The 26620-nt window shown below is 40.2% G+C and overlaps 1 protein-coding gene across 2 annotated transcripts in view; it reads left to right on the forward strand.

Moving 5' to 3' along the window:
- coro2aa (coronin 2Aa) overlaps nt 1-26620 on the forward strand; it is a 35513-nt gene that overhangs the window by 1922 nt on the left and 6971 nt on the right. Inside the window, exons 1-6 of one of the 2 annotated variants that reach the window (XM_079812144.1) lie at nt 15149-15425; nt 18172-18372; nt 20914-21030; nt 21153-21302; nt 24295-24474; nt 25012-25128. In XM_079812144.1, coding sequence (XP_079668270.1) covers nt 18172-18372; nt 20914-21030; nt 21153-21302; nt 24295-24474; nt 25012-25128 — 765 coding nt within the window. In that variant the 5' untranslated portion in view covers nt 15149-15425. Of the gene's footprint in view, nt 1-15148; nt 15426-18171; nt 18373-20913; nt 21031-21152; nt 21303-24294; nt 24475-25011; nt 25129-26620 lie in introns of those variants that run through there. The other variant, XM_079812143.1, reaches the window with a different exon arrangement.

Here is a 26620-nt window from a genome sequence, read left to right on the forward strand (position 1 = left end):
TTTATTTATAAAACGTTTTCCCTGAAAGTTTAAGTTAGAAAAGTTTGCAAGAGTGCCATTATAAACACAGTGAGGTTCTGAAAGCGGACTCACTGTAAAAAAATCCCTGTAAAATTTACAAAAAAAAAACGGCAGCCATGGTTGCCTGAACTTAACCGTAAAAAATACGGTAGCAACATTTTAGGTTTTACGGGACAGCACTTAGTTTACTGTCTATTTTACAGTTCAAAAACATATAATTTAAAGGTTTATATTGTTATAATTACACTATAAAAAATTCCATGGCTAAAAAGTTCTAGGCTTAAACAAGGCTGTCAGTGACGTTTAACCATAGCCGAAGAATAGACTTAGTCATCAATTAGATAACATGTCAAAGAAATGAAACCAAACACCTTGCTATTGATTTTGCTTACATGATGGAATATCATACAGCTCACAAAAACGACATGTAACCAACTTCAAGGTTATTTTGGCTAGAAGTGGGTAACTCATAGCCAAACTATATTGTTTCTAGTTAACCTAGACGGTGAAATTACGCTATTGCTTGTTGGGAAGCCATAATGTAATTTTTTCCCATCCAGTTAAGATATTTTGATTAAAAATTACATGGTCATAAAAAAGTAAAACATATAAATGGATAAATCGTTCACAATAATTATTTAAGATTCCATGCCGAGACAATTAATTTACTTTAGTGCATACAGAAAGAGAATCACACCAAATGTTTCACGAAATATTTGGTGCGAACAAGGTTTTGAATAAAAACTATTTTGGATGGGTTTGTCTGCTGAACATGACATACATACATACATACATAAGATTTAATGTAAAACATACATTAAGATTTTGATATATTCAAAGATCTTAGATAATAATAAAAAAAAATCCTTCTAATATCTTGATCTTCAGTTGATTCCCTCAGTGATAGGTTAAGGATGAGACATGATGGTCAACTTATCCAGTGGTTCCCAATCCTGGTCCTGCACATTTTTGATGTCTCTTTTAGGGTATGTTTACACGACAATGATGTACTAAAAACAGATGACAACGTTGTCAAAACAATCCCCGTTTACACGGATCCGTTTTGCCGTTTTGTTTAGTTCCCTTTCAGTCGGTCACGTTCGACGTACGTCGGAACTGACCGACGAATTGGGATCTGATCTCAGAGACCAATCTACTTCGAGTGTATTAAAAACGAGCCAATGGAGATTGGCATGCGATCCACGCATTCCACGCACCGCCCCGCAGCGCGGGTATAAATAAGGAAGTGGAATGCTTGATCATTGCCTTTTTTTTCGGAGCCGAACAGCGTCATTGCTGTGTCTACGAAGAGTGTTATTCGAGTCTCGTGAGAAGGATTGCTGTTCCAGTGCGGGTGTGACGGCGCTTTTCAGCGGGTGGCCGCTTCAGAGGAGATAAAGAGCTGGTTTTGTTGGTTGGCTGGGCGTTTCCATTTCTGAGTGCTCACGCAGGCTTGCACTATCTGAACTGCGTGAGCCGCGGTCATCTCCCTGAGTGCTTCAGCACTGAAAGAGCGGTTTTCCTTTTCTAAAAGAGCAACACGGTTTGACCCTGCGTCTTTTTCAAGATGTCATTCAAACCGTGTGTTTCTGGATGCGGTTGTTTCCTGTCCTCATTTGACGGCCACGATCTCTCTCACATATAAACATGTGTGATTGCGTTCGTGGGTGATCCATGCTCTCTCAGGAGAGCATGGTCACGTCGGCGCGTTGTTCGTCTCACCTTTCTCGTAAGGGCTCGAGCGTTCAGCGCGCCGTGTGCCGTCGAGCGCCGGCTGACAGCGGGGGTTGCCACGGCAACCCAGCGCGTCACTCGGCACTCTCTAGATGCGCGGTCCAGACTATGAAACCTCAAATGGGGTTGAGTCCCTTTCCTTATTCCCTGATCTAGTTTCTTTTCTGGTGCATCAGAAAAGGACTACTTTAGTTAATAAGCTTTGGTGGACCTGAGGATTACAGTGGGGCATCCCCGCCGGGTACATCTCTTCGGGCCCCCACTCCTCTATCGCATCATGAGCATGCCGAGACTTTGTTCGTGGGTGGTTCATGTTCTCTCATGAGAACATGACCACGTCGGTGCGGTGTTCGTCTTGCCTTTTCATAGGGCTTGAGCGTTCAGCGCACCGTGTGCCGTCGAGTTTGACGGCCACGTTCACTGTTTCACATGCCTGCTGGTAGCTTACAGATGGGATTGCTGGTCCTTTTAAAACAAGGAGACCTAATGTTTCATTTGTGGCTCTGGCAGAGGATAGATGTCAATTGCTGCATCGGAGAGAGGGCTGTTATGCACTGGAAATGATGATGCTGAGTTTCCCACTATAATGGTGTGTGCTTTTGCTGAATCAGATTCAGAGTTGGCAGCCATGCTTTCCCGGGTGGCTGAGGCGTAGTGCAACGCTTAAATCGCCTTGCCTACCCCCGTGCCTTTTTTCCCGGATGGGCATTGGAAAAATGAGCAGTATGGAACTATTTGGTGTCAAAATATGGAACACCAAAAGGGCCAAAATCTGTATAAATTTTTCCCTCTCTCACTACCCTCTGTCCTGCATGTACGAGGGTAGTCCCGACCCAGGGGTTATGCAGGAACTGCGTGCGGTGGTGGACCTCGCTCTCTGGGCGACGGAAGTCACTGCACGCTCCCTGGGTCAGGCGATGTCCACACTAGTGGTCCAGGAACCTGGGGCTAAACCTGGCAGATATGCGTGAGTCCGACTAAGTTCGGTTCCTTAACGCCCGTCTGTCAGGCTGGCCTCTTCGGCGACGCCGTCGAGTACTTTGCCCAGCAGTTCTCGATGGCCTAGAAGCAGACAGAGGTGTTTTAAAAAAAAAAAAAAAAATCCTAATTCGCAGCACCTCTGCCTGCTTGTCGCCGAGGGCGCCCCCCCCTGCGTCCGCCTCTGCCCCTGCGAAACCCAGGCAGCAGCCTCCATCTGGGAGGCAGGGTGTCGGACGTAAGGGAGGCGCCCAACCCACTCAGGGCTTGCTAGTCTACAAGCAAGCGTAAGGGCAAGCGGCCCTGAGATGGGCAGCCCAGGGAGAACAGGAGCTGCTCCGAGGGAGTTGGTGTCCGCACCCCTCCCTCAACCCCCCGGAGGAGGACCGGGGGCCCTGACTGGTGTCAATACTCTGCCGCTGGCTCTCCGGAGTCCAGCGGTACCCACATTTTCAGAGCAGTTTCCTCTCTCCCTGGGCCCCAAGAGGGCCAGGTTGGCAGTGTGCGACGCCCCCGGGCCTTGTCACTTCTTTCCTCCCCTCCCTTCGCCAGGGGGCAGCAGTGTGGGCACCGAGAACGCCCCCGGGCCTTCTCACCCACACTCTGCCCCACCCTGGAATACTCAGACAACACTCAGGGCCGCCTCCGGGCCTCCCGAGTCGGGTCTGTCTATTCCGCCTCGCTGCCCCACCCCGGGTACGTCTGTGGTGCCGTTGGTCCCGCTTGTGCGGTCTCTGGGCTTCGCCCCCAGGCCGTCTCGCTGGCTCATCCGTACCAACAGACTCGGCTACGCGATTCAGTTCGCTCACCGGCCTCACAAGTACAAGGGCATCCTCTTCACCTCCGTGCGAAGCAGCGATGCTCAGGTCTTGCGGTCAGAGATCGATGTCCTACTGGCGAAGGACGCGGTCGAGCCGGTTCCTCCAGCCGATATGAAGGCGGGGTTCTATAGCCCCTACTTCATTGTACCCAAGAAAGGGGGTGGGTTACGGCCAATCTTGGACCTGCGTATCCTGAATCGGGCCCTGCACAAGCTCCCGTTCCGGATGCTAACGCAGAAACGCATCTTCGAATGCATCCGTCCCCAAGATTGGTTCGCAGCGATCGACCTGAAGGATGCGTACTTTCATGTCTCTATCCTTCCTCGACACAGACGTTCCTACGTTTTGCATTCGAGGGGAAGGCATATCAGTACAAAGTCCTGCCCTTCGGGCTGTCCCTGTCGCCTCGCGTCTTCACGAAAGTCGCAGAGGCAGCCATTGTTCCGCTCAGAGAACGCGGCGTTCGTATCCTCAACTATCTCGACGACTGGCTCATACTCGCCCAGTCTCGGGAGCAGTTGTGCGAACACAGGGACATGGTGTTCAGTCACCTCAGCCTGTTGGGCCTTCGGGTCAACCGAGAGAAGAGCAAACTCTGTCCCACGCAGAGGATCTCTTATCTCGGTATGGAGCTGGATTCGGTCAGCCAGACTGCGCGCCTCACGGAAGAGCGGGTCCGGTCGGTGTTGAACTGCTTGAATTCGTTCAAGAACAGGACGGCGGTCCCACTGGAATCTTTTCAGAGGCTCCTGGGGCATATGGCATCTGCAGTCGCGGTAACGCCGCTCGGATTGCTTCATATGAGACCGCTTCAACACTGGCTCCATGGCCGAGTCCCGAGGTGGGCGTGGCAGAGCGGCCAGTACCGGGTCCCAGTGACTCCTTACTGCCGCCAAACTTTCAGCCCATGGTCCGACGCTTCGTTTCTCCGGGCCGGAGTGCCCTTAGAACAAGTGTCCAGGCATGCTGTGCTCTTCACGGATGCCTCCTCCACGGGCTGGGGGGCCACGTACAACGGGCATGCAGTTTCAGGTCTGTGGACGGGACCTCAATTGCATTGGCATATCAATTGCCTCGAGTTGTTAGCGGTACACTTGGCACTGCGCCGCCTCAAGGGGCCGCTACGTGGCAAGCATGTACTGGTCCATACGGACAGCACTGCGGCCGTTGCGTACATCAACCGTCAGGGTGGTCTACGCTCCCGTTGCATGTTCCAACTCGCCCGCCACCTCCTCCTTTGGAGTCAGAAGCATCTGAGGTCGCTTCGTGCCATTCACATCCCAGGTGCGCTGAACCAGACAGCCGACGAGCTCTCTCGCCAGTCGACACCTCCGGGGGAGTGGCGACTCCATCCCCAGGCGGTCCAGCTGATATGGGACCTCTTCGGAGCCGCACAGGTAGACCTGTTTGCCTCTCCGGACTCGACCCATTGCCAGTGGTACTATTCCCTGACCGGGGGCACCCTCGGCACGGATGCACTGGCGCACAGCTGGCCCCGGGACCTGCGCAAATATGCGTTTCCCCCAGTGAGCCTTCTTGCACAGACCCTGTGCAAGGTCAGGGAGGACGAGGAGCAGGTCTTGTTAGTTGCGCCCTACTGGCCCAACCGGACCTGGTTCCCAGAACTAACTCTCCTCGCGACAGCCCCTCCTTGGCCGATCCCCCTGAGGAGGGACCTTCTTTCTCAGGGACGGGGCACTCTATGGCACCCGCGTCCAGACCTCTGGAAACTCCATGTCTGGTCCCTGGACGGGACGCGGAGGTTCTAGGTGGTCTACCACAGGCAGTGGTGGACACCATCTCTTCTGCTAGAGCCCCCTCTACGAGGCGCCTCTACGCTTTGAAGTGGAACCTGTTCGTTGAATGGTGCTCTTCCCACCGGGAAGACCCCCGAAGGTGTTCGGTTAGTGTCGTGCTTTCTTTCCTGCAAGATGGGCTGGAGCGAAGGCTGTCTCCCTCCACCCTCAAAGTGTACGTCGCAGCAATAGCGGCGTATCACGACGCAGTCGAAGGTAAGTACATAGGAAAGCACGACTTAATCGTCAGGTTCCTCAGAGGTGCGAGGAGGCTAAATCCTCCTCGTCCAAACTCGTTACCCTCTTGGGACTTAGCTCTAGTGCTCAGAGCACTTCAGAGCCCTCCCTTTGAGCCTTTGCAGTCTGTGGAGCTTAAAATCCTGTCAATGAAGACAGTGCTTCTGACGGCATTGGCCTCCATCAAGAGGGTAGGGGACCTGCATGCACTTTCGGTCAACGAATCGTGCCTAGAATTCGGGCCGGCCAACTCTCACGTTGTCCTGAGACCCCGGCCTGGATACGTGCCCAAGGTTCCTACCACTCCCTTCCGGGACCAGGTAGTGAACCTGCAAGCGCTGCCCTCGGAGGAGGCAGACCCAGCCCAGGCTTTATGTCCCGTCCGCGCTCTTCGCGCTTACGACGACCGGACTCAAAGCTTTCGGACCTCAGAGCAACTCTTTGTCTGTTACGGAGGCCAGCAGAAGGGAAAGGCTGTCTCCAAGCAGAGGTTAGCCCACTGGATAGTGGATGCTATCGTCTTGGCTTACCAGTCCCAAGACGTGCCTTGCCCGTTCGGGTTGCGAGCACACTCAACAAGGAGTGTTGCTTCTTCCTGGGCGCTGGCTCAAGGCGCCTCGCTGACAGATATATGTAGAGCTGCGGGCTGGGCGACACCTAACACGTTCGCTAGATTCTATAGCCTCCGTGTAGAGCCGGTATCTTCCCGCATCCTCGCCCCCAGTGGCCAGTAGCGCTAAGTGCCCGTTCTAAGTGTCGGCTTGCAACGCCACTCCCGCCCTCTGGGCCGGATACGTGCGTCTATTTTCTCCAGTTGTGTTCCCCGGAAACGGCTAACCCTGTCGAGCTCCTCCGTCACCCCTGCGGTGCCAGACGTTGCGGCCGTCTGACGCCAGGCCTGCACCCGTATGCTTGTGAAACGTGTGTGTAGGCTGGGTTCCATATGTAGCGGTCCCCTCACGGCTACCCCATATGTGTATTCTTCCACGGTACCAGCTGCCCTACTCGGCTAGCCCCGTGTCTTTCCCTTGACAGAGCCCGCTCTGTCGTCTCTGGGCGTGTTCTTTCCCCCCTGGGACCAGGCTGGAACCACCCCAGAGACTGCCATATGTTGCACTACCCTGCCAGGTTAGTCCTTATGTGTATTCTGCCACCTAGCCTTCTACTGAAGGACGTGGCTCCGCAGCGTACCATCTCCCGAGACGGGCACGCTTTCCCAGCGTTATCCAATAGTCACACTGAGTGGGTCTTGCAGAAACAGCAGTGACTGACCTCCCTGCTTGGAGCCCTGACTTCCGTACCATCTAAGACGGTCCAGTGCGCTCAAGCAGGACGCTGGAAGGGCCAGCGCCCTGGCGTTTTGGTAGGGATCCCAATTCGTCGGTCAGTTCCGACGTACGTCGAACGTGACCGACTGAAAGGGAACGTCTCGGTTACGTATGTAACCCTCGTTCCCTGAAGGAGGGAACGGAGACGTACGTCCCGTCGCCAGGTGCTGTGCTTCCGCTAGGGGGCCGAGTCACTAGTTCGGCTCCTCAGCAGAAAAAGGCAATGATCAAGCATTCCACTTCCTTATTTATACCCGCGCTGCGGGGCGGTGCGTGGAATGCGTGGATCGCATGCCAATCTCCATTGGCTCGTTTTTAATACACTCGAAGTAGATTGGTCTCTGAGATCAGATCCCAATTCGTCGGTCAGTTCCGACGTACGTCTCCGTTCCCTCCTTCAGGGAACGAGGGTTACATACGTAACCGAGACGTTTTTTTGCCTGAAAACGCAAACTTTTGAAAATGGGTTTCAAAGTGCACATTGTTAAAATCAATACCGTTATACCATAATACCATTTCTTTAGGTTTTGTAAGTATATGTGCTTGTATTATCCAATATAAGTGTTCTTTTGAGCTCATTTGTTTTCTTATTTCTGCACATCATAATAGTTTGACTCACAAAAGCAAAATCTGTTTAAATAGAGTTTGATTTTAGTCAAAATTATATTGTTCAAGAAATATACCAAGACAATGACAATCTGACCCCAAACCTCTAGACCTTCTGTGCAAGACCCAAAGTTCACTTAATTTATTTTACATCATCCTCCTTTATAATAATATCACAATCATTCCCCTTATTACATTTTCATTTTTATGTACATAAAAACAAGTTTTTAATATTCAAATTATTTCAATATAAAACATATTAAGACCATCTAGGGCCAGCCGTAACATAAAGGAATGTACGCTCACTCACAATGTAAAGGTCAAACAAAAGTGCATTTATTAACAAGAAAATAGTGATAAACCAGAAACAAATGGATCAAATTCAGGAGTGGACCAGGCCAAAATAACATCAAAAATAACTAGTTTTTACAACAGAAATTAATCGAAAACTTTTCATCAAAAACAAAATTAATTTCCTATTATCACTGTAAAGTTGTTTGAAGCAATCTTTGTTGTAAAAAGCTCCATATAAATGAAGGTGACTTGACTTGACTTGACATTAGCTCTTTCTTGACCTGTCAGGGATTCTGATTCTGTCAGGGTTATTTTCTTTTTTTCCTTGCTTTTGGTAAAATTAGAAGCTTTCTAATGGAAACACACACCCATCTATTGATTGAGTTTTTTAGAATGGCAGTTCATCACACAGTTGTCAAGTTGTTGAGAAAAGAAACAAGGCAACATATGTGCATCAGTAATGTTACGTTCTCTGAACATTTGTAATAAAAGTTAAAGTTAATGTCAGAAAAAGTACACAATTCTTGTTGAACAACTTATAAATTAGCAATACAAGAATCTTTATTTCATTGTTATACACAGTTGAATGAAGTGATCTTGGCCTCTGAAGAGGATATTGTGTGCAGTAGTAAAATATAGACACATGGTATAGAAAAATATAGAAACATTTAACACTCAAACCTCAATGACAGTAAACAAACATCATAAAGAAAAAACAGCAACATAAATCTAGTCAGCAACAGCAAAACAATTCATCCCAATGTGCATACTATCCACACTATCCGCCCTAAATAGTATTGAATATTACTAATGTCACATACTATTTAGGATGGATAGTACGCACATTGAGATGCAGACCAATACTTTATTCATCCTGCAATGCATGCTGGGAGCTTACAAACCCTTAACAAATATTCCACCTTGCTCAATATGAAACAATTCTTAGGCTATTTAGATTAGAAGTCATTAGCCCAACATTTCATGTGCTATCAAAGTAAATTATGCTGATAAAATTAAAATGCATGCTGGATAATATGTGTCTAGCCCTGTTTCTTTTATTATTAGTTTCATACTGCAGTTACTGTAGCCACTCTAAAAACCATCAAGGGCCTTTTCCCAACATCCTCTCTTAAGTGGGTTATTGAATGGCATAGAATCTTCCTGACTTCACATCCCTCTGTAATGCTCAAGTCATTATATAGTTTGTGTGCGCAGCACTTCCCTTTTCTGTATTAGTCGATAAACATATTGATTCAGTTTCAGGTTTCATGAGCTCTTCTGAATGTCATAGTGTTTAGATGAGCAGATGGCTGTATTGTTTGCAATATTAGGCTATAGTTTCCCTCATTTAGGCAGGTGAACAGGTCATGATTTATATAAACAAATCATATGTGGATCCATTTAGTGTCCACTGTCTATTATTGAATATATAGTACCATACAAATATAATATACACTAATACATCACATTATAATAATAATAATAATAATATCCAGATATTTCAGAGTACAGACTCGTGCAGTTAATCCTTTTCAAAGACTTTGGCCATATAAAAATTCCCCTTTCATCATTTGGAGGAGAAATTACAATTTTGTTCACTTTGTTCACTTTGGCTTGGGTTTATGAATCAGCAGTTGCAACTCAAACATAGCCAGGTACAGGCAAACTGTAAAGTTACTCACCACTGAGCCCTTGAGAAAGCCTTTCAAATGTTATTTGAAAGAGACGGTTCCTTCACATTGTGCTCTTAGTTTGTTTGAATCAATAATGTGTCTGCTAACAGAGTAAAGCCACGTGGCACGTATATTTACTCTCCACCCATATTGCAAATGTCAATATAGAGTGAGATTTAGTTTATGAGCCTCAAGACTTGCATTTGATGCTCAATTTTGATTTAACAAGCAACTATTCATGTTGTGTTATAAATCATCTGTTTTGTTTTTTTGGGGGGCTGGAGATGTTTTTATCCATGAATTTCTCAGGACCAGCTTGGTGAGCCTCAGTAGCTAGATTATTTTTTTCTCTTAAGAGTGAAATTCAAATGTAAGCTTTGAAAGTCAAATTGAAGATTCCTACTTTTCGGGGGGGCTGGTGAAAATTTACCATGTCTTGAAGCTTTAGTACATTGGTAATGCATTTACATTTTCCTTACTCAACACATGGATTGACAAACTGCTGTTCGCCTTAATGATTTCACTAAATCAACCAATGATTTCACAAATCAGAAGACCTTCTACTAGTGCTAAAAAGAGATTGAGTATTTGCTAAGCAAACCTCATGAAGACAGAGTGTATGTGGTGGGCATATGCAAAACATATACAAATTTGTTATAACCTGTTCATTTTGTTTTGTTTTTTTTGGTCTCAGTTTTGTTGTTTACCTTCTTAAGTTGATACTTAGCTGAGAGACTAAGTGGAGATTTTTTTGGACAAAATACCTCTAAAAACGTCCCTAAAAATAAAATGTGCTGCACTTTCCAGCTGAAATGACCACTAGTGGCATTAAAACACCAACAACTTTTCTTCCTTGCAAAAAGCATATAAAGCCTTTATTTATTCATGGCTAAAACATTTTTTAAAACATTTTCATATCACACCAACGCTTTGCAGCTAATACGTCTTCATCAGGGTGTGAAACATAATACACTGACGGGACGTTTAAACAACAAAAGTTTTGGCCGTTCATTTACACGACAATGGCATTTTGGGGGCCTGAAAATGCGAACTTTTGAAAGCGTGTTTCAAAGTGCAAGTTTTTGAAAACGATATGGTTATTGTCTGCGTATAAACTATAATATATAATATAATTTTGTGAAAATGGTGACGTCATGCACATGGGTATTACATGTTCAGACTATTCATAGTTTTCACACCATTATAGGAACGCCCGCCTGGAGGCCAAAACAAGGCTTTCCTCCATTGACTGCCAGTCATTTTTACCAGGTTTGTACTTTGTAGTAAGTTCTAATGTAGTAAGACAGTGGTATTAAAAGACCAAATTCAATATACACCTTATTGATTATGCATACTTTGTACAGGCAAGCAAATTAACACAGAATATTAATGCAACACAAGGTTTCTCGTTTAGTTTTTTTTCCATCGTAAGACATTATAAAGAAAACGCATTGTGTTCATATTCTTGGCTCATCTATTTGCCTGTATATAGTATGCATCATCAAAAAGGTGTAAACTGAATTTCATCTTTTAATATCACTGTTTTAATAAATTTAAGGGTGGGTTGCACTTTTAAGGATTCTTTAGCCTGGCGTCGATTCACTCTCTGCCTATGCTGCTCGATCAGCCCTTTAATTCTAATTCTTAAGTCTTCTTGCGGAGTTAATCTGTGTTTAAAATTAAGTGATCGATTTAAAATAAAACCCAGATCAACAAATCTTTGATTAGCATTAAACTTTGCTTAATTGAATCCATTTTTAGTACTTTGTTGTCGTGTAAACATACCGTAAGAGTCCTTTTATACTGCAATCAATTAGTTATATGACATAGCCACCTGATTAGGATTTATAAAAGGGGAAATTTAAATCTTTAACAATATCGAGATAATCTTTAAAGGGTTAGTTCACCCAAAAATGAAAATTCTGTCATTAATTACTCACCCTCATGTCGTTCGACACCCGTAAGACCTCCGTTCATATTCGGAACACAAATGAAGATATTTTTGTTGAAAGCTGATGGCTGAGAAAGGCTTCAGATAGGCCTCCATTGGCATTCAGTACACTTATACTCCCAAGACCGATAAAAGGCACTTAAAATGTCGTTACAAAGTCCATCTCACCACAGTGACTCTACAATAATCTTACGATGCGACGACAATAGTTTTTGTGCGCAAAAAAAAGCTTGTTATTGCCTTCCGCGTGTGCCTCCACGACGCATGCGCGAGAATATGACGTAGCGCCGGGGTTCGGGAATCCATGAAATGCACACTCTAACCCCATTTTGAGAACTACACCGAGACCTAAAGCACGATCAATGTAGAATTCAACAGCTGAGATACACGCGTCTTCCTCTGATTGTAAACAAATCACTTCTGGGTCATCTGTCCGAACGCCGGATCTGCGTCATATTCTCGCGCATGCGTCGTGGAGGCACACACGGAAGGCAGTAACAAGTTGGAAAAAGGTGTTATTTTGATTTTTTTGGCGCACAAAAACTATTGTCGTCGCATCGTAAGATTATTGTAGAGTCACTGTGGTGAGATGGACTTTGTAACGATGTTTTGAGTGCCTTTTATCCGTCTTGGGAGTATAAGTGTACTGAATGCCAATGGAGGCCTTTCTCAGCCATCAGCTTTCAACAAAAATATCTTCATTTGTGTTCCGAATATGAACGGAGGTCTTACGGGTCTCGAACGACGTGAGGGTGAGTAATTAATGACAGAATTTTCATTTTTGGGTGAACTAACCCTTTAAAGTAAAAACACATTTAAATCAAACTCAATATTGTCCAGATACACCAGCATCAAAATAATAATAATAACACATTGGGCCCTATTTTAACAATCTAAGCGCATGGTCTGAAGCGCATGGCACAGGTGCACTTAGGGCGTGTCCAAATCCACTTTTCCTAGTTTAACGATGGAAAAAACGGTCTGCGCACCAGGCGCATGGTCCAAAAGGGTTGTACCTAATGATCTATGGGTGTGTTTTGGGCGTAAGGTGCAATAAACCAATCAGAGTCTCATCTCCCATTCCCTTTAAAAGCCATTTGCGCTTGCACCATGGCGGGTTCGCTATTTACATGGTGGAATATAGACACCCTCAACCTGATGAGTCAGTTTAAATACATGTGTATTACCACGATTGGTTAAATAAGTAGCCAATTTCATTCATCATTACTGCAATGACTATCCATCTTTTACATTGTAATTCTTTTATTTGAATATCTGGCATGTTTGTGTGCTGCTACGCATCCCTGTGTGTGTAATAAGCAGAGTGTACATGTGTTGTGCACCCGCCTAGCGCATATTACTAAAGCACCCTTTAAATAACACAAAAAAATACTGCGCTATTGACTTTAGGGGCCCTATCATACACCTGGTGCAATGCAGTGTTCTCGCAAGTGTATTTTGCTAGTTTCAACCCGACGCAGTTATCATTTTCACATCCTGCACCATGTTGTTTAAATAACAAATGCATTTGTGCGCCCATGGGCGTGCTGGTCTGAAAATGAGGTGTGTTCAGGCACGTTGTTGGCGCGTTGCTATTTTGAGGCAACTGAAAATGACTGCGCCATTGACCAACTGACACCTTGTCTAAAGTCAATGGTGCAATATTTTTTTGTTTTTTAAAGAGCACGTTAGTAATATGCGCCTATTGGCGGGTCCACAACGCGCGTATTTAGCATCTTAATCCCAATGCATTTATAAGCATTCACTGCTAGTAAAAAAAAAAGTCTAATAAATATTATTTCATAAATCTTACATTAAATCATATTTCATCTACATTGTATTTAATAATCATAATATTTACCTCTAAATGTTATTATTACATTTATACGGCTAAGAACAAGAAATTAAACGTAATATTATGTGTTGAAAGCTAGGCGCAATCAAGCTTTTATTGCTATCTACAATTGTTTTCACATCCCTAGCTTATTTTTGGATTTTAGGGTGTCAGTTATCAACTAACTAACAAAAACTGATCTTGTGTTGGTCCAATAAATCTTTTCGTTTTATTATGATTTATTCAGGACATACTTATGTCCAGATCAAACCCCAGTTACCCCATCCAAAAACCTCCTTTGCAAGAGTGAAGAGTAGAGACAGGATAAACACACTCAACCTGACCCTCTTGAAAAGCCCAGAGCAGACCTTTATCATATCAAAACACAGTCTGTATCAACATTTTAGGAGTCATTAACATAACAACACTCAATGACCTGGATACTCCAAGACAATACTAAAGTCAGTGCCTCATCCACACAGTTAGGATTTAGTGAGGTCTTAATGGCCCAGAAACTGAAACCAGGTGTCGTATTGTCAAAATGCAGATCTCCCCATTCAAGATCAAATACCTTTTTCTGCACTAAAAGATCTGCACCCGTAGAGCTTTTCCTGTGCTGTAGCTGGTCATCAGCATAATGTCTGTAATCTCTGGACATTAGTCAGCTCTTGAAGCTGCATGTCAAGCTGCTCTCTAATTGCTTGGATAACAGAGCCTGAACTCATTGCTAATGATAGTGTGAACTCTTCTTTTTTGTGTGTCTGATCTACATTCACCTGCAAGTCTGCAAAACCACGCAGTTAGCAGGTTTTACAACGATTTCTATCATCACATGCCTTGTAGGTGTTCAGTTCCACCTCCATCACTGTGCTAACTAACCTTCCAGGTGAAACTTGAACTCATTTGATAGAAGTGATACCGCTTCAACTTCCGTCTGCTCTTTCAGACTAAACCTGACCTGTGGACTGGACTCTGTCACCTCGCGTGTGTTTACACTGCTCATATTGAGTTGCATCCAGTAACTATACCACTTTTACAACTCATTTCCTGTGTATTTGTTTTTTTACTTGTTATTTAAAAAGCATAAACACATTTCTATCATGCCTCTGTCCGCTGTTCTCAGATAATATGCGATAAAGAACGGAGCTTTCCTTGTTGAATCACACAGAAAAACAGCTTTTGCTTTTGCTTTTGCTTCTGCTCATTTGAAATGTGTCACACAGCAAACAGATTCAGACTCAAATACCACAAAGAGGGTGATATGTCAAATACTCACAATAGCCTATATTTTGCTGTAAATAAATAAATAAAAAAGCATGCAAAGAATAGAGAAACTAATTATAGGTCCTTGTGCAAAAATAGAAAGGTAAATGTAGAAAGAAGCCATCACACTACATCTCCATGGAATAAATAATTGATGAAAATCTCACCAAATTAAGCAAAAATGTGAATATTTTAATCCTTCTCTAGCTGTCTCACAACTGACTTGTATGAGAGAATGTTAAGAAAAACGTTTAAATAGCTTCTCTGATTTTAACTAAAGCAACACCATGTCACTATTGTGTGTCACCACTCAGGTGTCCATTTTTTATGTTCAGTAAATGTTTACATTTAGCTGTTTATTAGTCAATTTTGTTATATTGGTGCATGTAAAATAAATCAGAAAAACACACTAATTAAAAGAAAATACATAATTGTCTATATATATTAAATATAAAAGAACTGAGACATAATTAATATTGCTTTATTGCCCTAGTGATTAATGTACAGGAATCAGTGTGGGGAATTTGCCCTGTCTTTCCTTCACACCTCCCCATCCCCTGTGCTTTTTGCTGCGAGGCGCCACCCATTTAGGGAGTGTGCGCACATGATCTCTTACCTGCTTCGCTCACACAAACCCTGGACGTGCATTCTGTCCACATTTACTGAGGCTGCTGGGCAGAAGTTTGACATCTGTTTTTCTCACTGTGTTTATGTTGATTTTCTTCCTTCTTTGTCGTCTTTTCTTTATCTGTGATGCTTTACAAGAGGTCCAAAATGGAATTATAAACTCCTCCGGTGGAAGTGGCAAACAGGGATATTTTCTCCACTTTTATTTCTGCATCCTTATCTCTCTTTTCTCTCAGGTCGTTGTGTGCTCAGCACAGACAGGGTGAGTAGTTGAAAACGAAAGGCATTTTTAAACTCTTAAAATGTGATTTAGATATTGCCTTCACTTCATTGATCCATTCAGACTATATTAGGACATTTCAGGCCAGTGGGGTTTGGAGAGATGGGGGGTATTATAATGCATAATATGCAATTGTTGTTATGATATTGATTTACTCACTAATGCATTTTGCATTTCAAGGCTTTTTTGCTTATGCTGATATAGTAATTGACTAAAAGACACCCTTTTTCTCACTAAATGTGGCAATTGGCATGAAGCTACAAACAAAAGAAAAAAGAAAGAATCCTTTTAAACTTTTAGTCTGGAATGACAAATGAAATGCCACATTCTGTCTGGATGACGTCTACCCTTACCCCCGGTTTCACAGACAAGGCTTAAGCTAGTCCCCAACTACAATGCATGCTGTTTTAACTGAACGCAACGTTCACTGGCATATCTAAAAATATGTCAGTGCCATTGTTTGTTCTCAAGATGCACACCAGTAATGTTTTTTTCTAAGGCACGTTTATAAAATCTACTTAAATATCCTAATTAAACTAAAGCCTAAACCTGGATTATTCTAAGCCCTCTCTGTGAAACCAGGCCTTTATGTCTTAGTTATTTTATTAATTGTGCTTCAAATATATTGCCATGGTTTTTATATCTATACCTATACCACCACACCCACATGGCTAATCCATCACTCCGTTAATCATTACAACAGCCTTTGAAAGCTGAACAACTCAAACATATACAAATCCTGCCACAAAAGGATTTGCTCATATATTTAACAGTGTTGCAATGTTTTAGGTTCTCAACTTGATTTCAATATGTTTTTGTATGGTTGCGTTTATATTGACAGTACAATTCAGTATATTCATTTTTAAGGCTGTCTCTAATAAATCAATGAGAATATAGTGTTAGAATGCAAGTTTTTTTCCCCATTGGCCTGTCTTGCCCACTTTTGTCACTCCAGGATGTATTGCATTTAAAGAGAAGCTTCATATGTTCATCTCGTGTGTGTGTGTGTGTGTGTGTGTGTGTGTGTGTGTGTGTGTGTGTGTGTGTGTGTGTGTGTGTGTGTGTGTGTGTGTGTGTGTGTGTGTGTGTGTGTGTGTGTGTGTGTGTGTGTGTGTGTGCAACTCAGATATATAAATCCAGTTGTTAAAACACCAGATTTTCTTCTGAATAGATAGCAGTTTCTATATGAGAGAACTTTATCCTTCATCAGCAAAACCTGTCTTATTGTTTTCAAAATGCATTTATCAGTCATCGGGGTTGTTGCTGATGTCTCTGATAGGCATTTTGTTTGTGAAATGGTTTCTGTCAGAAGAACTTGGCTAGTGGGGTTTTTCTTCATTGTTTCATTGTGCATGATGTCTAGTCCCACATGTAAATCTTTATGGGTAGCTGAGAGTATTATCTTTAGCTAGAAAGCTATTAAAAGCTATTATCTATTAAATTAGCTAGAAAATTAAATAATCAAACATGTAAGGGTAAGAGATATGTGTATACATTTTTTTAATGTTCTGTGGAAATCTGTGCATCTTTCTGTGCAAGTCTAATAATAATTGATTAATCTATCAATTATTTATTCGATTCTACCGTTCAAAAGTTTTGGGTCAGAAAGATTTTTTCTTTAGAGAATTTAAGACTTGCATTCAGCAAAGACATTAAATTGACCAAATGTAAAACAAAATATATTCATTTAAAATAAATGCTGTTCTTTTGGACTTTTTGTTCATCAAAGAATCCTGGGGGGGAAAAGTACCACGGTTTCCACCAAAATATTAAACAGGACAAAAATAATAAGAAATGATTTTTGAGAACCATAATAGAATGATTTCTCCATTACAGGGATAAAATGCATTTGAAAATAGAAACCATGTTCAACCTTGCAATAAATAAATAAATAATCATAAAAAATTTAAAAATAAATAGAAAAGAGTTTATTTAAATTGTAATAATATTTCACAACATTACTGTTTTTACTGTATTTTTAATAGGCTGAGGTTAAAACATTTTTATTTCCTGTATTTTATTGTAATAAATCTTACCCAGATTATCAGGAAATCATTCCTCATCTTGCCCAGTGTGTCCTTTTAGACAATATGGAAATTTAAGGGTATAAAACATATGTGAATGGAAGAGTGTATGCTATTGTGTATACTAAAGTTTTAAAGTAGTAGCACTATGAAAGTTTAATTCACAATTTTGCCATCATAATGGTGTAGTTACAGCATCTACCAGGAGGGTCTAATTAGGTGATGCTAACCAGCCTGTTCCTGATTTACCGATTAGAATATTGAAGTAAAATATATATAATGAAATGATGGGGAAACGCACACGTTCTACTATCCTTTGGACAACTTGGATCATATACTTTTTTTCTGCTGCTCTTTAGCCTCCAGTAAATCAGAATAAAAAATGCATTTTCCCCCTTCTGTATACAGAGGTGCCAAAATTTGTATTATTATTATCTTGTAGGGTTTATTATCTTCACCGTTTAGTTTTATTTCAGCCCTGCTAACTTTTATGTTTGTGTTCTGTTAGTGACGCACATCACAGTATTTCATGAGCTGTTCTTACTGTTCGCTCTGTTATACATTTATGTATTTAATCTTCATTGAATATTAGACTTGCACAGAAAAATGTACCTTTCTGAACTTTCAGCCTTTATGGGAGCCTTTTCTAAATGTTGTAAAGTTAAAATTATGATGATTTAGCTAATTCTTCTGTTTCACTCTAGATGACATGGCGTCCTCAGTACCGTAGTTCCAAGTATCGCCACGTGTTTGGGAAGCCGGCCACGAAAGAGAATTGCTATGATGGTGTTCCCATCACCCGGAGTGTTCACGACAACCACCTCTGCGCTGTCAACCCTCGCTTTATCGCAGTCATCACCGAATGTGCGGGGGGCGGGGCATTCCTGGTTCTGTCCGTCCATCATGTGAGTGACACATGTTTTCATATTGTATTTCATAGACATAAGGATTTTTATACTGTACAAACTGTATATTCTATCCTTGTTTTACCCTAAACCTACCCATCACAGAAAACTTTCTGCATTTTTCTGCATCACAAGCCCTGTTTCCACCGAAATTACCCGGACCAATTTGTCCCAAAAAACGTTTTTCCCAAGAACTTTTTTCCCTCCAGACCTGTTGCTGTCTGCATTTCCTTCACGGCCTAAAGTACTGTCAAGAAATGTCAAAAAAATGAAGTGTACAAAAAATGTCCCCACACGGAATTGGATTTCGGATATTACCATCTTTGTGGGGACATTTTGTCGTCATAACGTAGGGCTTACCTGGACCACACACACACACACACACACACATGTTGGGGTTTTCATGTTTAACCCTAACCCTAATCACAACTCTCACAGAAAACTTTCTGCATTTTTACATAAAAAAAACATCACTTAGAATGATTTATAAGCTGTGATTTCACATTAGGACCAAAAAATATCCCAAAATGGACAAGGATTTCTGATATTGCCATCTTTGTTGGGACATTTGTCCCCATAACGTTTACCAGGATCACACACACACACACACACACACACACACACACACACACTCATACATGCTTACCTGTTCTGACTCACTTTAGACTTCTGTCATTTTATTGGTCTGTTGACAGTCTCATGTTTAGTCAGGTATTATCTCATGTCTCAGGAATGGCACAGGTTATATGAAAGCCTAGAGGCATCTTTCTGTATTGTATGTCTCTTATCCTTCCCCCCAAACACCATAGGTTGACTAAAAAGTAGTATTCATTTAATGTTATTGATTTAAGTATACAATAAAATGTGCTTTCATAGCAAACAACATATAAAATGTTCTGACCACACATTTCAAGGTAATGCATGTTTCAACATTTCAACATTTTAACGTATTTGCCCAGAAGCAACACACAGTTGTCAGTTGAGATATAAATAATGATAAAGTCGAGTTGCGTCACTTGTTAACTGAGTCATTTGTGTTACGTAATTGTTTTTTGACTACCAAAGGATTTTCTCCTTGTTGAGGCTTGTATCTTTTGCAACACATTTCTGTGCTGTGATTCTTGGTCAAACTTGTAACAACTTAGATTTTTTTGTATTACGCTGGAAACGAATCCTACTCTAGTGGTGGTATCTTGTTTTCCAGTAAAATATCTAAATATCCTTTAAAATTTTATTGAAAAGCAACATTGCATATATAGATTTGTTTTTTGAAGAATGTTAAATGTATAATTTAATATAAGTACTCCACTTGATTTAACAAAAATTGAGTAGGATTTATGCTTAAAACAAGCGAAACAAGACAAAATACATTTGTTATATTAAGGATACACTAATAAGTTTGAGGTCAGTATGAATTGTTATGTTTTTGAAAGAAGACGCTCACTAAGGCTGCATTTATTTGTTCAAAAATACAGTAAAAAAATTGTAATATTGTGAAATATTATTACAAATAACTGTTTTCTGTTTTAATATATTTGAAAGTGTAATTTATTCCTGTGATGGTCATTACTTCAGTCTTCAGTGTTACATGATCCTTCAGAAATCATTCTTAATATGTCGAGTAGTTGGTGCTCAAGAAACATTTCTTATTATTGTCAATGTTGAAAAAGTTTTACTGCTTAGTGTCACGTAGCGGCTGTAATGAAGCGTTCAACGAAAGAGATAGAGAACAAAAACAGTCTTTATTTAATCCACAAACTAAAACTCAGGAGATGGCAGGAGATCAACGAATACAACCACGTTTGACTTAGACAATACCGGACATGGGAACTAAGGAAACACTTGGTTTTATGCTGCCTTCACATGCTGTCTTCATGTGCAAGTTTTCCGTGAGGGTTGTGATTAGGGTTAGGGTTAAACATGAAAACCCCAACATGTGTGTGTGTGGTCCAGGTAAACCCTACGTTATGAAGACAAAATGTCCCCACAAAGATGGTAATATCCGAAATCCTTTTCAGTGTGGGGACATTTTTTGTTTATAGTTTATAAATCATACTAAAGCTGCATTTCCCCAGGAACTAGGGGCTTTGAGGTGGTACTTGGTGTGTTTTGACCGCAGGAACCGAGGTCTAAATGAAGTTCTGGGTAAAAATTTCCCCCTTAACTTGAGAGGGGGTTCATGTCCTATTTTTAACTAGTAAACTAGTATTTACGATAATTCCAATAACACATGAAGGCAGCATAAATACATGGAGAGGTATAGCAAACTGAACACAGACAGGTTTGAGGGACTAATTAACAACCAGGAAACTAACTTGGAACGCAAAACAGGAACAGAACACAGTGAAACGAAACCAAAACTGAAGGTTTCAATTTAATGAATAAAAGTATTTATAATAAAAGTATAAATTTCTTAGCCCAAACTTTTGAACTGTAGTGTACATAACCGGTCCATGCTAAACATGCCAAAAACCTTGACCCCATGGCTGTCCTCTATATGTGTATATACATAAATAACGGTATATTTTTGTGTCTTCTCAGACTGGCAAGGTTGACCCTCATCATCCAAAGGTTTCTGGCCACAGAGGCAATGTACTTGACATCAAATGGAATCCCTTCAATGACTTCTGCATAGCATCATGTTCAGAGGATGCCACAGTAAGTGTGAACACAGTGTGCATACACTACACTCACCTCAGATTCAGATGCTTTACTTGAGGAAACAGATCTCATGTTCACATTTTAACAGCTTATCATGTGTGCACATGTTTGTTGTTCAGGTAAAGATTTGGAATATCCCTGAACATGATGTTCTGAAGAACATCACAGTGCCTTGGAAGGAGCTGCAGGGTCATTCACGACGTGTCGGCCTCATTGAGTGGCATCCCACTGCCAACAACATCATTTTCAGTACTGGATATGACTACCAAGTAATTAAACGTTACATACATTTTGTCATGGAATGAAGAGAGACAAGATTTCAGTGAACTTGCCCCCAGGAGGACTATTCACAGTCATAGGAAGCTCTTAGCACACATCACCGCACGTTATATCATGTGTTACTATATTATTTGTTGCTTGCAAGCAATTACCCAATCTTTAAACTTAAATTCTTCCCCGCCAAGGCCAAAATAATTGTGTTCTTTGAGTGAGTGAATTAAATAAATAAAATATTTTTATTATTTTTATGGATAAAATAATGTACTTATTTATGTTTTAAAGGAAGGAAAAGAAAAAGGTAAAATATCTTTCCATAAGTGCATCACTCCAAAACAGCATGAATAAAACAGAAACCAAACAGAAATAGGGAGAAAACACAATTTTTTTGGTAAAAGTCGCATTATTTGGAATATCAAAGTCTTATAGTCTCTATATTCTATTTGATGTATTGTATAAATTGAACAAAGTTTTATAATTGTAAACCAGCAGCTGAGGTTGGGTATATATATAATTTATAACCTGAAAGTCTGACCTAGTTAATATTGGAAGAGAGGCTGAGGGATCTCCTAAATAAATAATTATACAGCAATTAGTTGGACAAGCAGCGTTCCAAAAACGATGATATATAGTATAGCTCAGTGACTCTTATTTGAATTTTTTTTATGAATATCAGCATGGCAAAAGCATTTCTGTGATCTGATTAAATCTCCCATTTGACAAGTTTTGCTTGTGGCTTATTTTATAAACATGTAATTACAGTTAAATGGTTTTAGTCAAATCCAAACTTTCTAAGAACTTTTCTGCATAAAAAGCCTAAATTCAGCATCTAAATTCAACATAACTGTATCAGCATATGAACATGCCTCATAATATATAATTTATTATGAAATAGCAATAGCAACACAGCCTTCTATTATTCTTAATATAAATAGATGCATAAAGTTTATATTAAAGCACTGATATTACTCTTAATGAGATGCATTCAAGTTTGTCTCTACTTTGTTTTGGGATTACTGATAGTTTAGCATCTTGCCATGTACAGTATGTGATAGTGTTGCCCATTTTAAAGCCCTGTAGTAATAGTATAATTCTATAATAATCTGAATAATCAAAAAGGTTGCCAACCCCTGGTGTAGAGGAATATTGAAAATGTTAATTGATTCCCTTTTTTAATCAAGAAACTGTTGACCATCTAAAAACATAAAGCTGCCTTTGTGTCTGGATGCTTTTTATTCCTTATTACATTTCTTGGATGCTCATAGGCAGTTTGATACATTGTTTCTGATTGTGATTTCCTGTCTAAGTACATTTACATTTGCGACTTCCCCCCTAACCCCCCATGAACAAAAGTGGTTTTAAGCCCAATTCTCTTTGCCTCCACCCACCCTCCACCATTTTTTCTGTTTGGGTTGTTTTTGTGCTGTCCCGAGGCAGTGAAGGTGGGTGTAGAGCAACAATCTTCACAATGCATACATAGGCTCACACACAGTACCTTACATTCCTTGGAACATTTCCTTAAAGTAACTGTTAGATTCTTAACTGTAGACAGTGTGTAGTGTGTTAAAAATTGGTTCCCACTGACTGAAATGTTCTCCCCCACTCTTAATCAGATTTTAATGGATGAGATCAAAAAAACAATTGTGTTTGAAGGAGGTTCATTAGTTAACTACATTAGTAAACATAATAATGAACTGCACTTATAAAGCATTTATTTATCTTTGTTAATGTTAATTTCAACATTTACTAATGCATTATTAAAATCTTGTTAACATTAGTAAATGCACTGTGAACTAACATGAACAAACCATGAACAGCTGTATTTTTATTAACTAACGTCAACAAAGATTAGCTAATGCTGAACAGAGGTGTTGTTCATGGTTAGTTCATGTTAACTAATGCATTAACTAATGTTAACTAATACAACCTTATTGTAAAGTGTTACCACACTTTTTAATAATGTCACATGATGTTACAGTTATGGTATTCAAACGTTTGGGGTCGGTAGAATTTGTAATGTTTTTGAAAGAAGTTTCTTATGCTCACTAAGGCTGCATTTATTTGATCGAAAATACAGTAAAACCAGTAATATTGTGATATATTATTACAATTTAAAATAAATAATCTTTCAGAAATCATTCTTATATGGTGTTTTGGTGTTCAAAACAACAATTCTCAATAGCTGTGTTTCCGTTACCGTTCAAATTACGCAAATTTAAATTGCGAATTGAAAACACGCCCAATGAAAATAAGTCAATTTCGCAAAAACTATATATATATTGCAAAAAACGTTTTTACTCTTGCATGAGGTGGTTTTTAAATAATTCAAAAAAGGAATATTTCGCAAAACTACAATAGAAAGGGATTTTTCGCATTTACTGGTCACCTGGTGTACATAAAAGTCGATCATTCTTTAAAGATGGCTTGGTATGTTTGGACTAAACATTCTAAACAACAAAGAAATGCCATCATTTATCAAGACCCCGAAGCAGAAAGGAGGGAGAAACACCCAGAAACACCTCATACATGGCCGATTCCAAGTTGAAGGGGCTTTCCTTGCCATTGATGATTGGATAAAACACCTACGTCTCCTAAAAATAATGACTAGTGCAGTGATTGTGATATATGTAAACCTACTAACATCCGTTGCCATGAAAATATCGCAAAAGTTTTGCGCAAATCTGTAATGGAGACTGGGCTAATTTTGAAAACAGTTATTAAAACAGTACTTAATATTTTTATGGAAACCATGATGCATTTAATGATTCTTTGATTAATAGAAAGTTCAAAAGAACAGCATTTATCGCAAGTAGAAATATTTTGTACCATTGTTAACGTCTTTTCTGTCACTTTTGATCAGTTGAATGCATCCTTGATGAATAAAATTATGAATTGCTTTGTAAAAAAAAATCTTACTGACTTTTGAGTGGTTGTGTACATGTATTAATTAAATGTCAGTTTAAGTGTCTGTATTTTCATGTGTAGGTTATGGTGTGGAAGCTTGACGTTCCTGAACAGGTGATCAAGAACCCTGTGCGGTCCATCAGTGTGCATTCAGATGTGGTTCTGTCCATGTCCTTCAACACAGATGGCAGCAGACTCGCCACCTCTTGCAAGGATAAGAAGATTCGAGTGTTTGATCCACGAACTGGCACCCTTTTACAGGTCAAGGTTTTACTTGAGTCTGATGTTACTCTCTATCTGTCATTCACATGCTGTTTTTGAAGCTCATATTATTAGCTGGAACAAATCATGAGTTTTGACTTCATTTATTTCCATACAACTTTACCCAGTCCCACACTAATTCCTTCACTTAATTTGAATTATGAGCTGGGACAGACAGCATACAGTATATGCACTTGTACAGAAATGCACTTCCCCTCTGACACCACACATCCAAAACTAACACCTTTTAAAAAAAAACATTGCAGCCTGGTTGATCTGTTACCCATGGGTCAGCATCAGCACAGAGTCTACATTCACACTCTCTACAAGAGACTTGGATGAACACAATACTTCCATTCACAATTTATTTCATTTTACAGGACATGGTTGATTCATATTTTGATTATTAAAATTTATGTTAATAAATTAAAGTTTTGTTATGGTTGTTGTTGTTGTTTTCAGTATATTTTTTTTTTTTAAAGAAAAGAAAGGGAATGTTATTTTGTAATCTCACTCAAGTGCAATGTGTGATTTTAGGAGACTAACTGCAAGTCACACAGAGCCAGTAAAGTGCTATTTCTTGGAAACCTGAAAATGCTTCTCTCTACGGGCAATTCACGCTGGAACCATCGTCAGATTGCACTTTGGGATCAGGTAAAGCCTGCTAAAAATAGACTCCTTCATTTTTTCAAATTTTTATATAAATAAACACAGCATTTCTGTTTGTTAATTTGTTAATTGAAAGAAATTCTCGATCTAAGCAATTATGGCTACAATGTTACCTATAAAATTAAATACAAAAGTAGCTTAAAATGTTGTCACCACACTAATTTAATCAAAAATACATATTAAAATATAATATTATTAAATAGCATAAATAGCTTTTTTCAATTTTAATATATTTTAAAATGTGATGGCAAAGCTGAATATTCAGCATCATTACTCCAGGCTTCAAATGTCAAATTTAAATCTATTTCAATTTCTATTTCAATGTTTGCATTCTCAAGCCACCAAACACTGTTGCCATGCAAATTAACGTCCATATAACGCATTAAATGTTTTCTATTTTAGTTGAAAATGGTGTAGTGTAAGCGGACCCAAAGTAAATAACTAATAACTAAAACTTACTTTGGCTGGACAATAACTTTTTTTTTTCTAGAGCTGACTTACAGCCAAAACTCTCTTCCATTAATGTCCTATTATCACTGTAAAGCTGTATTGTAAAAAGCACTATATAAATGAAGGTGACTTGACTTCAATATCACATGATTCTTTAGAAATCATTTTAATATGCTGATTTGGTGCTCAAGAAACATCTCTCATTATTATTAATGTTGAGAACCGTTGTGCTGCTTAATATTTTGTGGAATCCATTACACATAGTTTTCAATTTAATGCATCCTTGCAGAATAAAGGTATTATTATTATTTATCATATTAAATTTTTTGTGTTCCAAAATGAACAGTAGTATATACATTTAAATTTGTTTATAGGCCATTTAGTTCAAAAGGTGTGAGCTAAATCAAGCAATTTTTATGGTGATAGTGGCACTGATGTATTTCAGATACTTTTCATTCCAAAAACAGAGGAATTCACTAATGACCTACCTTTACATTCTGGTTGGAATGAACCTATCCTCTATATACTAGCCCCAGTTTGACAGCACGTTAGTCGTTAGTTGTGTTCCTGGGTCAACATATTTTGTTGATCCTGGAACAACATTCCTGTCTGAAAATGTATTCCTAAACATATCCCTACCCCTAAACCTAACCCTACCCATAAGTTATCCCTAAAATCAGAGGGAAATGATAGGTAAATAACACTGATGTAGAAGCTCCAAACCATGATTGTAAGCCTAAACTTGACATAAACTGTAAACTTGTTCCTTGAATCTGATTGGTTGAATGGAATGTTGTTCCAGGATCAACAAAAATGGCGAAATCAAGTTTTGTAGTTTAACAGGTCCATCCTTAACAGGTCCATGACTCGCTTTATTCACTTTAGTCCCCCTACTGTCACAATCATGACATAGCAGTTATTTTTAATGACCATTATCATGCTTTTCCATCTACCTTCTTTAAGGGATGAGTTAAATATAGATCGAATACAGATCCAGATCTAATTTTTGTATTTGTAATAATGTTAT

This window comes from Gobio gobio (genome assembly GCF_949357685.1).
Source record: "Gobio gobio genome assembly, chromosome: 3".
Lineage (NCBI taxonomy): Eukaryota > Metazoa > Chordata > Actinopteri > Cypriniformes > Gobionidae > Gobio > Gobio gobio.